The following is a 12,884-nucleotide window of genomic DNA, read 5'->3' as shown; positions in this document are numbered from 1 at the left end:
GCCGATCGCTGCTGGGGGGTCCATCTGGGGTCGAGATGGCAGGCGGAACATCTTCGTCGGTCACATCAGGTGAGTTAAGACCAGACTCACCCAGAACCCCTGTTAGTCACATGTTTGTCTTGATTGTTTTTCCCTTAAGTTTTTCCCTCTTCCCAGCATAATTAGGCACTACGTCGATTCAGGTTGCAGCTGGGAACGTTATGGATCGGTGGACTCCGCCATCAAGCTAGGTGTTCCTTGTGGCCGATAGGATTCTCCCTTTCCCGGCGTGCACTCCCTAGATAGCCGGCCATTAGGGTCAGGTTTGGTCCGCTGAGGCCCACAGTTCCACTGGACTGGTCACGCAGGGAAATCATAGGGAACGTATACGTTTTTTACATTATCGATTCGCCTGCTGTTTCCAGTGGTACTGGGATTCCTGGCTGGCTAGTCACAATCCTACTATTCGTGGAAACAGGGGGTTCTTTCCAGGGGTGGTCAGAGGGAGTGTTCTGGAAGGTGTCTGGAGTTTCCATCGGTGCACGTCGGTGGAGAGTCCAGACAGGGTTTCCACGGTTCGCATTCCCCGAGTATGCCGATTTGGCAATCGCTTTTAGTAAAAGAAAGCGACTAAATTACCACCTTATCGACCGGGAGGATTTGCGATAGATCTCAGGTAAACGCTGCGGCTTTCCCAAGGTCACGCCTTACCCTTTGCCACAGAGGTAAACGGGGGCTATGGGAAGACATATGCACTGAGTCTTGGCGAAGGGGTCTCGGTCCTCCATCTACCCGTCTCCTGGTTCTTTTTTGTCGAGAGAAAGGAGGGGGTTTGCGTCGGTGTATTGCATTATAGAGGTCTAAATGCCGTCACAGTGGGGTTTTATTTACCACTCCTCTCATTGCTACGGCAATGGAATCATCTTCAGCGGAGCGGCAGTTCTCACAAAACTGCGGATCTCAGGGAGCGCGTTGCTGGTACCGGATATTCCGGACAGGAGAAGAGTGGGAAACCGCATTTTACCACATCGGGCCTTATGCAGTACTGGTCATGCCATATGGGCTTTAAAAGAACTTGCTCCAGCCGCGTTTTCCAATCCTTTGTAGACGATATTCTCAGGGACCTGCACGGGCAGGGAGTGGTTGTTTATATCGATGACATTCTGATCTACTCAGCCACTCACGCCGCGCATGTGTCTCTGGTACGCAAAGTGCTTGGTAGACTGCTTGAGCATGACCTATATGTCAAGGCTGAGAAGTGTGTGTTCTCCAAACGAGCCGTCTCCTTTCTGGGTTATCGCATTTCCACCTCGGGGGTGGTGATGGAGGGTGACCGCATTAAGGCCGTGCGTAATTGGCCGACTCCGACCACGGTAAAAGAGGTGCAGCGGTTTTTGGGTTTTGCCAACTACTACCGGAGGTTTATCCGGGGTTTTGGCCAGGTAGCAGCTCCCATTACCTCACTGCTAAAGGGGGGTCCGGTGCGTTTGCAGTGGTCAGCAAAAGCGGACGGAGCTTTCAACAGGTTGAAAGCGCTGTTCACGGATGCGCCCGTGTTGGCGCATCCGGACCCCTCTCTAGCATTCATAGTGGAGGTGGACGCGTCCGAGGCTGGGGTAGGTGCCGTGCTATCACAGCGCTCGGGTACGCCACAAACTCCACCCCTGCGCTTTCTTCTCTAAGAAGCTCAGCCCAGCGGAGCGTAACTATGATGTGGGGGACCCTGTGGGGGACGTCCTACCCTCCTCGGGTCACCCTGGGGTGAGGAGGACAGTGGGGAGCCTTCGGGGGAGGTATTGGTGGCCTACTTTGGCTAGGGACGTTGGGTTTTATGTCTCCTCCTGTTCGGTATGCGCTCAGAGTAAGGCTCCTAGGCACCTTCCTAGAGGGAAGTTACAACCCCTCCCCGTTCCACAACGGCCTTGGTCACATCTATCCGTAGATTTCCTGACCGACCTTCCCCCGTCTCAAGGGAATACTACGGTTCTGGTGATTGTGAATCGGTTCTCTAAGTCCTGCCGTCTCCTCCCGTTGCCCGGTATTCCTACAGCCCTGCAGACTGCGGAGGCATTATTCACCCACGTCTTCCGGCACTACGGGGTGCTGGAGGACATCGTTTCTGATCGGGGCCCCCAGTTGACGTCCAGAGTATGGAAGGTGTTTATGGAGCGTTTGGGGGTCTCGGTCAGCCTTACCTCCGGTTATCACCCTAAGAGTAATGGGCAGGTAGAGAGTGAACCAGGAGGTGGGTAGGTTTCTGCGGTCATATTGCCAGGACCGACCAGGGGAGTGGGCGAGATACATTCCCTGGGCCGAAATGGCCCAGAACTCACTACGCCACTCCTCTACTAACATGTCCCCCTTTCAGTGTGTATTGGGGTACCAGCCGGTCCTGGCACCATGGCATCTGAGCCAGACCGAGGCTCCTGCGGTGGAGGAATGGGTGCAGCGYTCCAAGGAGACATGGAGGGCCGTCCAGGARTYWCTYCAACAAGCTAGTGGACGGCAGAAGAGGAGYGCTGACCGCCACCGCAGTGAGGCCCCCGTGTTTGTACCGGGGGACAGGGTCTGGCTCTCGACCCGAAACCTGCCCCTCCGCTTGCCCTGCCGGAAGCTGGGTCCGCAGTGTGTAGGGCCCTTCAAAGTCCTGAGGAGAATAAACGAGGTGTGTTATCGATTACAACTCCCTTCCTATTATCGTATTAACCCCTCGTTTCACGTGTCTCTCCTCAGGCCGGTGGTAGCTGGTCCCCTGCAGGACGGTGAGGTACCGGAGGTCCCTCCTCCCCCTCTAGACATCGAGGGGTCTGCAGTACCTCGTGGACTGGGAGGGGTACGGTCTGGAGGAGAGGTGCTGGGTACCGGTGGGGGACATTTTGGATCCATCGATGTTGAGGGATTACCATCGCCTCCATCCGGATCGCCCTGCGCCTCGCCCTCCGGGTCGTCCTCGAGGCCGGTGTCGGCGCGCTGCGGGAGCCGCGCGTCGGGGGGGGGGGGTACTGTAACGACTCCCACCGAAGGTGGCTCCCCTTCCTGTTCGGGTGGCGCTCGGCGGTCGTCGTCACCGGCCTACTAGCTGCTACTGACTTTTCCTCCCCCTCCCTTTTTGTTTAGTGGTTACACCTGTTTGTGGTTAGGGTGATTAGTGGGGCTTTATTACCCAGCAGCCCGGCCTGCTGGGTGTGCGGGATTGTTGTGTGTACATGTAGTACATTCTTGTGTGTCCCGGTTCGTGTACGTGTTATCTTGTGATTTTGTGTTCTCACTTTATTGTGGTGGAGCATTACTTTTAGAGTAGGGTCGTGTTTCACCCGTGTTGGGATTAAAATTGGAACGCTACTCTGAACTCTGTCTCCTGCGTCTGACTCCTTCATCCACTACACCCCGGGCATTACAGTTATATTCCCAATTCTAAATAATCTAAATGAACTGTGTTGTGCATAACTCTATCTGCCTATATGCCTGCAACCTGGCATCAGGTTTTGCCAAGTCTTGCATTTCACAACACAAGTGAAGACATTGGTGGTTTGTTTTTCCTCTTTCAAATCACCTTTATTTTTCATTTGCCTTCAAATAGTAAATAAGGCTGCCCAGACTTTAGGCCTATTTTTGATGAATATGTTCTACGGTACATTCATATTTCCACAATGCTTTATCAACTGTCATTATCAATTCCAATGAGAAAAGAGGGGGACTTTAATGTCACCACAGAAATCCCCCAGAGCACTGTCAATCACCTTTCATCCGTGCTCATAACAAATGAAGGTACCTCATGTTGCACTTGGACTACGGGGGAAAATCGTTGATTTATTACAACACATGAATATGTTTGAATGTACAGCCCGTTACTGAAAAATGGCCGCTGCTACCTCAGTAAAGACGCTCATTTATGGGTGGAGAGTGGACTGACCAGGAGTCCTGGGAAAAACGGAGATTCTCCCTTCGGCAGTGCTTACTCTTTAACCTTCTCCATTGGATTAGTCATACGGAAGTATACTTCTGACATTTCTCTGAGGAATTCATTAAGAACACAGAACAACCCCGTCTCCTCTCCTATGACTAATGGCCCGGTGTTCATAGGAAACAGTCTAGAGGATTCTAGGCTATGACATCACATCATCTGGTGCTGTCGTCTTGGAGCTATGATTAATAATAGATGGGCCATCTCCCTACATCACGATTAGACCTGACCACATATGGTTCCATTTATCTTATCTGTTCTTATGCATATTTCAAGTCACATATGGAACTCAGTCAATTGAAATAAATAAATTAGGCCCTAATCTATGGATTTTACATGACTGGGAATACAGATATACATTGGTCGGTCACAGATACCTTTAAAAAAAAGTAGGGGTGTGGATCAGAAAGCCAGTCAGTATCTGGTGCGACTACCATTTGGATCATGCAGCGCGACACATCTCCTTCAAATAGAGTTGATCAGGCTGTTGATTGTGGCCTGTGGAATGTTGTCCCACTCTTCAATGGCTGTGCAAAGTTGCTGGATATTGGCGGGAACTGAAACACTGTCATACATGATCCATAGCATCCCAAACATGCTCAATGGGTGACATGTCTGGTGAGTATGCAGGCCATGGGGACATTTTCAGCTTCCAGGAATTGTATACAGATCCTTGCGACATGGGGCCGTGCATTATCATGCTGAAACATGAGGTGACGGCGGCAGATGAATGGGTCTCAGGATCTCATCATGGTATTGCTGTGCATTCAAATTGCAATCGCTAAAATGCAATTGTGTGCTTTTTCCGTAGCTTATGCCTGCCCTTACCATAACCCTTACCATAACCCCACTCTGACATCAGCAAACCGCTCGCCCACACAATGCCATCTTCCCAGTACAGTTGAAACCGAGATGAATCCATGAAGAGCACACTTCTCCAGCAGCCATCGAAGGTGAGCATTTGCCCACTGAAGGCGGTTACGACACTGAACTGCAGTCAGGTCAAGACCCTAGTGAGGACGACAAGCACGCAGATGAGCTTCCCTGAGACGCTTTCTGACAGTTTGTGCAGAAAATCTTTGGTTGTGCAAACTCGCAGATTCATCAGCTGTCCGGGTGGCTGGTCTCAGACGATCCCGCAGATTAAAAAGCCGGATGTGGAGGTCCTGGGCAGGCGTTACACGTGGTCTGCAGTTGTACTGCCAAATTCTCTAAAACAACGCTGGGGGTGGCTTATGGTAGAGAAATGAACATTCAATTATCTGGCAACAGCTTTGGTGGACATTCCTGGAGTCAGCATGCCAATTGCACGCTCCCTCAAAGCATCTGTGGCATTGTGTTGACAAAACTGCACATTTTAGAGTGACCTTTTATTGTCTCCAGCACAAGCTGTACCTGTGTAATGATCATACTGTTTAATCAGCTTATTGATATGCCACACCTGTCAGGTGGATGGATTCTTTGGGCAAAGGAGAAATGCTCACAAACATGGATGTAAACAAATTTCTGCACAAAATAGAGAAACAATATTTTGTGCATATAGAACATTTCTGGCATCTTTTATTTCTGCTCATGAAACACATGTTTTGTTTCCAAACAAGAAAACGAAATAACGTCACTCTAACAGAAGGGGGAACTAACAAAGAGTCACTGACAACCAAAACAAAAGGTAGGGTTTTAGGAGGAGTTCTGAAAGACTCCTATAGGGGTCTCCACTGAAAGTTGCACAGCAACAACTGGGACCTAAGACACCCACCATGAGCTCATACTAAATTTACCCACTAAGGAGGCAAACAAAAGAAAAACCTACACCAAACTTAGACAGCAAGCAAACCAAAAAGTGGAGCAAACCAAAAACAGGGAAGATCAGATCAAATCAAGGATTGTACTTTTAGATATCAAATGGGGAGCGCCAACTAAAGGTGTTAACACTCCACATCTCTCAAAACAACTAGAGCACTGGACCAGCCATTATTAAATAGCACCTGGGCCAGCACAGGTGGAACCCCTTCCCACTAATGAGATAGCAACCAGCATAGATGTAACACATACCGACTAACAAGGTGACACAAATTGGTGCACCCTACGTGCTAACGTGCTAAAACTCCAAACATAAATGGAAAAAACAAAACCTGTAACACATAAGACCAACACTTAACATGTTGGTTTATATTTTTGTTCAGTATACTTCTGGCTCACAGTCAAGCCGAAGATTTGATTATCATAATTATATTTACTGATCAAAATGACCTTGAAATAAAGACATATATTACATTTTGGAAGTGGATATTCAGCCATGAGATTGAGATTAGTTTAAGGTAAAATAGGAATTGGTTAAATTCAGGGTTAAGATTAGGATCACGTTTACAATTAGGGTTAGTGTGGTGTTAGGATAAGTGTTAAGTTTTTAAGATTAGGGATAGGGATCTGTCAGCTGAATGTACACTGTCCAACGCTTTCCAATGTCCTGACAACACTTGAATATGAAAAGTCAACTTTGAGCTCACCATGAACCTCCAACTCCTTTGAAGCATAACCAGAAATGTTATGAGTGGGCCACCTTGGCCACCACCACAGACCACAAAGATGAGACTGAACTCCATATGTGTCCTCAGTGTCCTCAGGTGACCATGACAATTAAAGGGTTTGGGAGTAGGGAGATACTCTGAATTCCCTTAATCTGCATCTAGCCATCCTCGGCAGTAATTATACCTACACATTGTGACTGTACTGTAGTGGAACCAAGCTACACAATTCACTTCCTGGATGCAGGATTATTGCTCCCTGAAAAGAAACAAGTCTTCAGTAAACAAGTGTCATCACACCGTAATTATGAGGGTAGTTTCACTGTATTGGATCAACTACGATAAGATAAAACTGTATCCTAGCAATACTGTGGTGACTCTCAAACATTGACTTAGTAAGATAAGATGTAATACATCCATTAGATCATAAAGATCTCAGTTTTTACAATGTGGAGAAAAAGCCATCAGTCTTTTTACAAAACAAATCATTAAATATTTATTGATTTTATTTTCCATACATTTGCAAGTTTAAGATCAACATTAAATAGGTTCTGGATACTGGGTGGAGGAATCCCATCTACTCATCCCTTATTTCTGTACCTGTCACCCCACATATTCATCCACCCTGTGAAATAGACTCAAAAGAACAAAAGTAATCAAATCTTCTGGAATATAAAACAAGTTGGACACACACATACAAATTCTGGAATGAACAAATACCCAACTCCATGAAAAAAACACAGTCATTTCATACAGTATAGTCTTGAATCACTTGTGCGGATTGTGCCTTATTGCCTTTTAAATGGCGGTGAAAAAGCAAAGCAAAAACCCAGTTAACACATAATGTTCCACATCCTTCATAACACCTTAGAAATCTTTACAATAACGTGAAAGCATATCAAACCAAAACCAATCTTTGCACTGAATTGACTCATCCTTTGTTCTCTGACCCTTTTCTTTTTAGTCGCGCTCCGTCTTCCAGTCTTGTCGTTTATTTTACAAAAGTGTTCCTAAAAAATAAATACAAATATTTCCAAGACTGTAGTTGTTTGTGACCCAAATATCACCTTTGTGAAGTCCTCTGCTACGTGCTTATACAGAAGCTCTTCTCTCCTCAAGTTTTTTTCACCATAATAAATATTTCTGTATCATCCTTCATGGATGTCCATTGTTACAAGTGGTGCGGTGATTATGGACAAAATAAATACATAAATACAAAAGGAATAAATACATCAATATTTGTTCATAAATAAATACATATTCATCACATATACATATTAACCCCCTGCTGAGTTTCATAACGTTCATCTCTCTGAATGTCCTCAGAGCCTCCACACTCACAAAGCTAAAAATGGACCAGTCTTTGACTCCAGACAGAAAATACCCAGAAACAAATGTAAAATGTAATTGTATTGTAACCTGTGGCGCACCACTTATATTGTATTACGTCATACTCCTTTGTTCCTTACTGTAAAGGGAATAGTGAATGGATAACACCTCCTTTAATCCCTCATTTAATCAGCCCACCTTTCACCATGAAGTTTCAAACCGTTTGAAAACTCAATGTTTCTCTTTGAAAAAGTCAAACTTGAAGTTTCGAAATAAGATTTTTTGTTGTTGACCAAATTGATTTCCGACTCACACTGACGGGGATTCAGTTCTGTTGCTCTGAAGGAGTTGGAGGAGTGCTTTTTAGGACAGTTTTGACACTGGGCTCTTGATACAGTGCTGGGGATGGAAAAGGAGAAAGGGTCTGGGCCGAGGACACCGCTAGGAGCCGTCTTCCTCAGGATGTCCCGGGGCATAGTATCCCGCCAGTTGCCTGAAGCGCGGCCCCCAGTCGCTGAGGTAGGAGAAATCCTGCTCGGATGTGGTGGACAGGGTGTGGATGGAGCTGAGAGAGAGCGCCGGCGAGCTGTTTCCCTCGAAGGCGTACGTCTGGAATGAGTCGTACGGCGGCACCGACAAGTCGCCATCTGTCTGCTCCACCTTCTTGCGGATGTAGCCCTTGAAGAGGGAGAAGTCGGCCGCCCCGCCGTCACCACTCATCCGCCCCTGAATCCACTGGGGCAGCGTGCGTAGGTCAGGGCCTGACTCGGACGAGCCACTCTTGGCCTCTGGAAAGTCAAAGAGGTTGCGCAGGGTACTCATGTCGTAGGCCTGCGTGTCCTGCTCGCCGCCACCCTCGTCGTTGTACTTGATGACATTGTCGCGCATGTCCTCCTCATCCTCCGACATGCTCTGGCCCTTGCGGTGGCGCTTCAGGGTCAGGATTAGCAGCACCAGGACTGCAGAGGTGGAGAAAGAGCATGGGATTAGGGATTAAGGGGTTTAGGGATTAGCCGCATCAACAGTGGGGAAGTCAGAGCCTAGGAAGTGTGTCTGTGCTGTGCAGACGTTGTGAGCCAAAGCTCTGGATTATTATCTGGAGTTGCCAGTGAACATTTGGAGAAACTCTCAGAGAGTAGCTGGTAGAGAGTAATTTCACGTCATGAAGCGAAGACTAATGAATTATACGAATGAACAAAAACATCTGCCCTTTTGTAAAGATTCTCTCAAGCACAAAGGGGAATAACACAAGATGAATGAAGAATATTGGATTGTGCAAATGGTGGGTGGCTAATGAAATTACAACAGCCTTTTTTTGTATTTATTAGCACAAAGTTTGCCCTTTCCTTTTCCATCTCTGGTTTTCCAATTTTGATTTCACCCCAAAAAAGACAGCAAATTGAAGCTTAAATAATGAAGGGTAACATTTCCAATGCATGGGCATTGATTCTCCACCGGTGCCCGAAGCAAAATTCCTAATTGCTCGCCCAGAAATATGTTTTCAAATGCTTAATAGAGGCTGATCTGTTCATCAATACTTATTCAAGTGAGACATGCTGCATTAGAACCAGACAGAAACTTAGAGCAGAGCTCTACTGTTTTGGCGTCCACCAACAGAGGGTTTAATGACAGAAAAATTAAGTCTGAATTAAAAAGGAAAACAACTGAGATAGATCACTTAATAGTCTAATGAGGCGGAGGAAAAACAAAAGCTGTATCCATCCCAATAAATCAATCAGGGCTTTAATCCAAGCTTACTTATTTTAATTACTGCCTGATTAGAAAACTACCATTTAGCTGTAGCCACCCTTCTCCAGACATATGGTTATTCCGGAGGGGCTCCGATTGATTAATTAATTCAAACTTCCTGTCTACCACTTACCAAACTAAATGTCAGCGCTATGACAACAACACTAATCTTCACTAATCTAGTCTTCATCAAATGTGGAAATAAAAATATAATGACGACATGAATATTCAAACAATGTAGATCATGACTATTTTGGAGTAATATGACAATTAATATGTATGTCACTACTATTACCATTACTATTATAATTGGGATTGAAGCCATTACCGTTCCACGCGGCATGAGGTTGATATGCTATCACCTCCATCGTTGAACATAGACTAATCCTGCATGTGATGATGGCCATCAGGGGGTCAGCTCGCTAATGACTTTCATTAACAGTGCATTCAGATACTATTCACACCCCTTGACTTTTTCCACATTTTGTTGTATTACAGCGTGAATTTTAAATGGTTAATTTGAGATTTTGTGTCACTGGCCTACAATAAATACCCCATATTGTGAAAGTGGAATTATGTTTTTAGAAAGTTTTACAAAATAATTAACAAGGAAAAGCTGAAATGTCTTGAGCCAATAAGTATTCATTGAATATCCCTTTGAACATGATGAAGTTATTAATTCAATTTTGGATGGAGTATCAATACACCCAAGCAATGAAGTGAAACTACAAAAAATGTCAAATAAATGACCTTTATGTCATGAAAATAGAGTGTCATGTTTGGGGCAAATCCAACACAACACACCACTGTGTACCCATTTCTATTTTCAAGCATGGTGGTGGCTGCATCATGTTATGGGTATGCTTGTCTTACAGTTAATACTATATACAACATTCATGCATTCATGCAAAAACACTACAGTAAATACTACAGTAAAGTCTGCAAAAAATGAATACTATAGTATGAATACTATAGTATGCTATAGTCATATCCGCAAAAACACTACATTAAATACTATAGTATATAAATATAGTAATAATACAGTATTTAGACCATAGTATACTATAGTATTTTTTCATGTGAGTTAGTTGTAAATGTGTAACATGTTTGAACTAGGACCACAATAAATATACATTAAACTTTTTTAGTTATTCTCAACAAATTTCTAAATTCATCGTATCCAAATTTGTGGTTGTATTGTGTTTTTAAATGGTCAAATACAATCAATCACTCAAGGGATACTACAGTGTGGAGTATATTATTCTACAGTATACTACACAATTCTATAGTAAGCAATACACGATCGAGGGGAACCTTAGAGGAAATTCCTGGCATGAGCTCCCCAAGGACAGCCCGTTCAAATCAAAACAACATCGACAAAGCTAGCAGGTAGCAGTAAAGCTAGCTAGGAGTCCCAATCGATCTAAAACTTCTAAAGTAAGCACTACGTGTTTGAGTTAGTACAGTGTGTAGTATAGTATTCTACACAGTATACAACAATGTTCCAAAGTAAACACTACATGATCAAGGAATACTACAGTTTGTAGTTTAGTTTTCTACAGTATACTACAACATCCTATAGTAAGCACAACATGATCGAGGGGGATACTACAGTGTGTTGTATAGTATTATGATTTTTATCTTAGTGGAAATGGAAAATCAGACGTAATACATTGGCTGCTTCATTCTTGTTAAAGAGATATGAATTCAATCTTTCAATGTTACTGTTATTTGCAGTGTTACAGCGACGGTAACATAACACATCTCCAAAGTTACATTTTGCATGTTATGCATGGCATAATGCACAGCCTATGGTATGTCCTGCATACATGTTGTACCTGCCCTGTCAACATGTGGCTGCTCCTCTGTGTACAGAGTGCTCCGATAAGCGGTCCTGACAAGACGGCAATTTACCCTTGGGCTGCGCCTAGCCACATGAGCCAAGGAGTTCATCACAGCAGATGGGGCGTAATTAGTATGGATGTGCGCAGATTCCTCGCCGCGCCAAAATGAATTCATCACGTCACCCACTAAATTAACTGATGGAGGGATTGTTTGTTTGTTGCTAATTAGGCAGAAATGTGTTTTCATTTCGCTCATCATGCCACAATCTAATACAGTGCTTGGGTACCTCCGGAGAGCTGGGTTATCCCCCCAACCACACTCACAAACAGATCAACGGGCGAGTTGGTGGGAGTTATTTTGTTTGTGAGTTCTGTGTGTGAGTCTAGGCTCTCTGTGTATGCTGTGTGTGTGTGTGTGTGTGTGTGTGTTTGCACTCTTTGTGTGTGTTCTGTGGGTGGATCGTTGGGAAGTCAAGGCCGACACACAGGTAAGTCAGTCGTTTTGCTCCAATCCATATCGCCCATTAACACACAAGGTGGCTGTTAAACACACACTGTCCGTTCTCATTCCCTTGAGCCCAGCTCAGCTCAGCTCTCTCCCAGCCCAGGACCTCCACTATAATTGGCAATACCTCGGTGGGCTTAGAGCTGCGTGGAGCACTAGCCACTTAATATAGGTGTTGTTTCCATGTTCTACCAATGAATATCAATCAGTCTATATTAATTTGTGTGTATCTGACATCACTTGAACTGCGATCGTTTCAAATGGGTGAAAATCAGCCAAGGTATTGGCAGAATTACACTGCAAACAGTAAATAGGAGTTTAATGATGACAGATATCAATGTTTTTTTCAATTTCATCTTAGGCTACTCACCACCTGCTTCACCGAACATATACCACATCATACTTTATATCTAATTTTCCTCTAAACAATGGGCAATTTTATGGACAGCTAGTTTTTGAAGACAGGAACATTACTGAGATAGCAGCCTTAGGGTAAGTGCCATTTCAATTGAGTTAATTTAGGAAGTACACTGATATTCCAATTCGACATTTAAATGCATTGGGGAAAACTGGAATTAAAATGTCTGTTTAATTCCTGAATTTAAATTACCCTTTGAGGTGGTACAGCTATAGTACGACAAAACACAATACTTTTTAACCACTGCTTGTCTGCTTCAGGTTTGTACATCATCTTAACGTTTTGGTTGAGTGCCAAAAGGCGTTTAAAATCAAATCAAATCAAATTTTATTAGTCACATGCGCCGAATACAACATGTGTAGACCTTACAGTGAAATTCTTACTTACGAGCCCCTAACCAACAATGCAGTTTAAAAAATATATATAAATACGAATAAGAACAAGAAATAAAAGTAACAAGTAATTAAGGAGCAGCAGTAAAATAACAATAGCGAGACTATATAAAGGGGGGTACCGGTACAGAGTCAATGTGCAGGGGCACTGGATAGTCGAGGTAATTGAGGTAATATGA

The 12,884-nt window shown here is 44.5% G+C and overlaps 1 protein-coding gene across 1 annotated transcript in view; it reads right to left on the bottom strand.

Moving 5' to 3' along the window:
- Positions 1–6,949: 6,949 nt before the first annotated feature.
- Positions 6,950–12,884, bottom strand: part of LOC111961767 (cadherin-22) — a 161,240-nt gene continuing 155,305 nt past the window's right edge. The window contains exon 12 of the mRNA XM_023984292.2: positions 6,950–8,756. Within this exon, the coding sequence (XP_023840060.1) occupies positions 8,239–8,756 (518 nt within the window). The 3' untranslated portion in view covers positions 6,950–8,238. The remainder of the gene's footprint in view (positions 8,757–12,884) is intronic.

This window comes from Salvelinus sp. IW2-2015, linkage group LG1 (genome assembly GCF_002910315.2).
Source record: "Salvelinus sp. IW2-2015 linkage group LG1, ASM291031v2, whole genome shotgun sequence".
NCBI lineage: Eukaryota > Metazoa > Chordata > Actinopteri > Salmoniformes > Salmonidae > Salvelinus > Salvelinus sp. IW2-2015.
The sequence above is the reverse complement of the archived record's forward strand: the minus strand, read 5'-3'. Positions and strand labels throughout refer to the sequence as shown.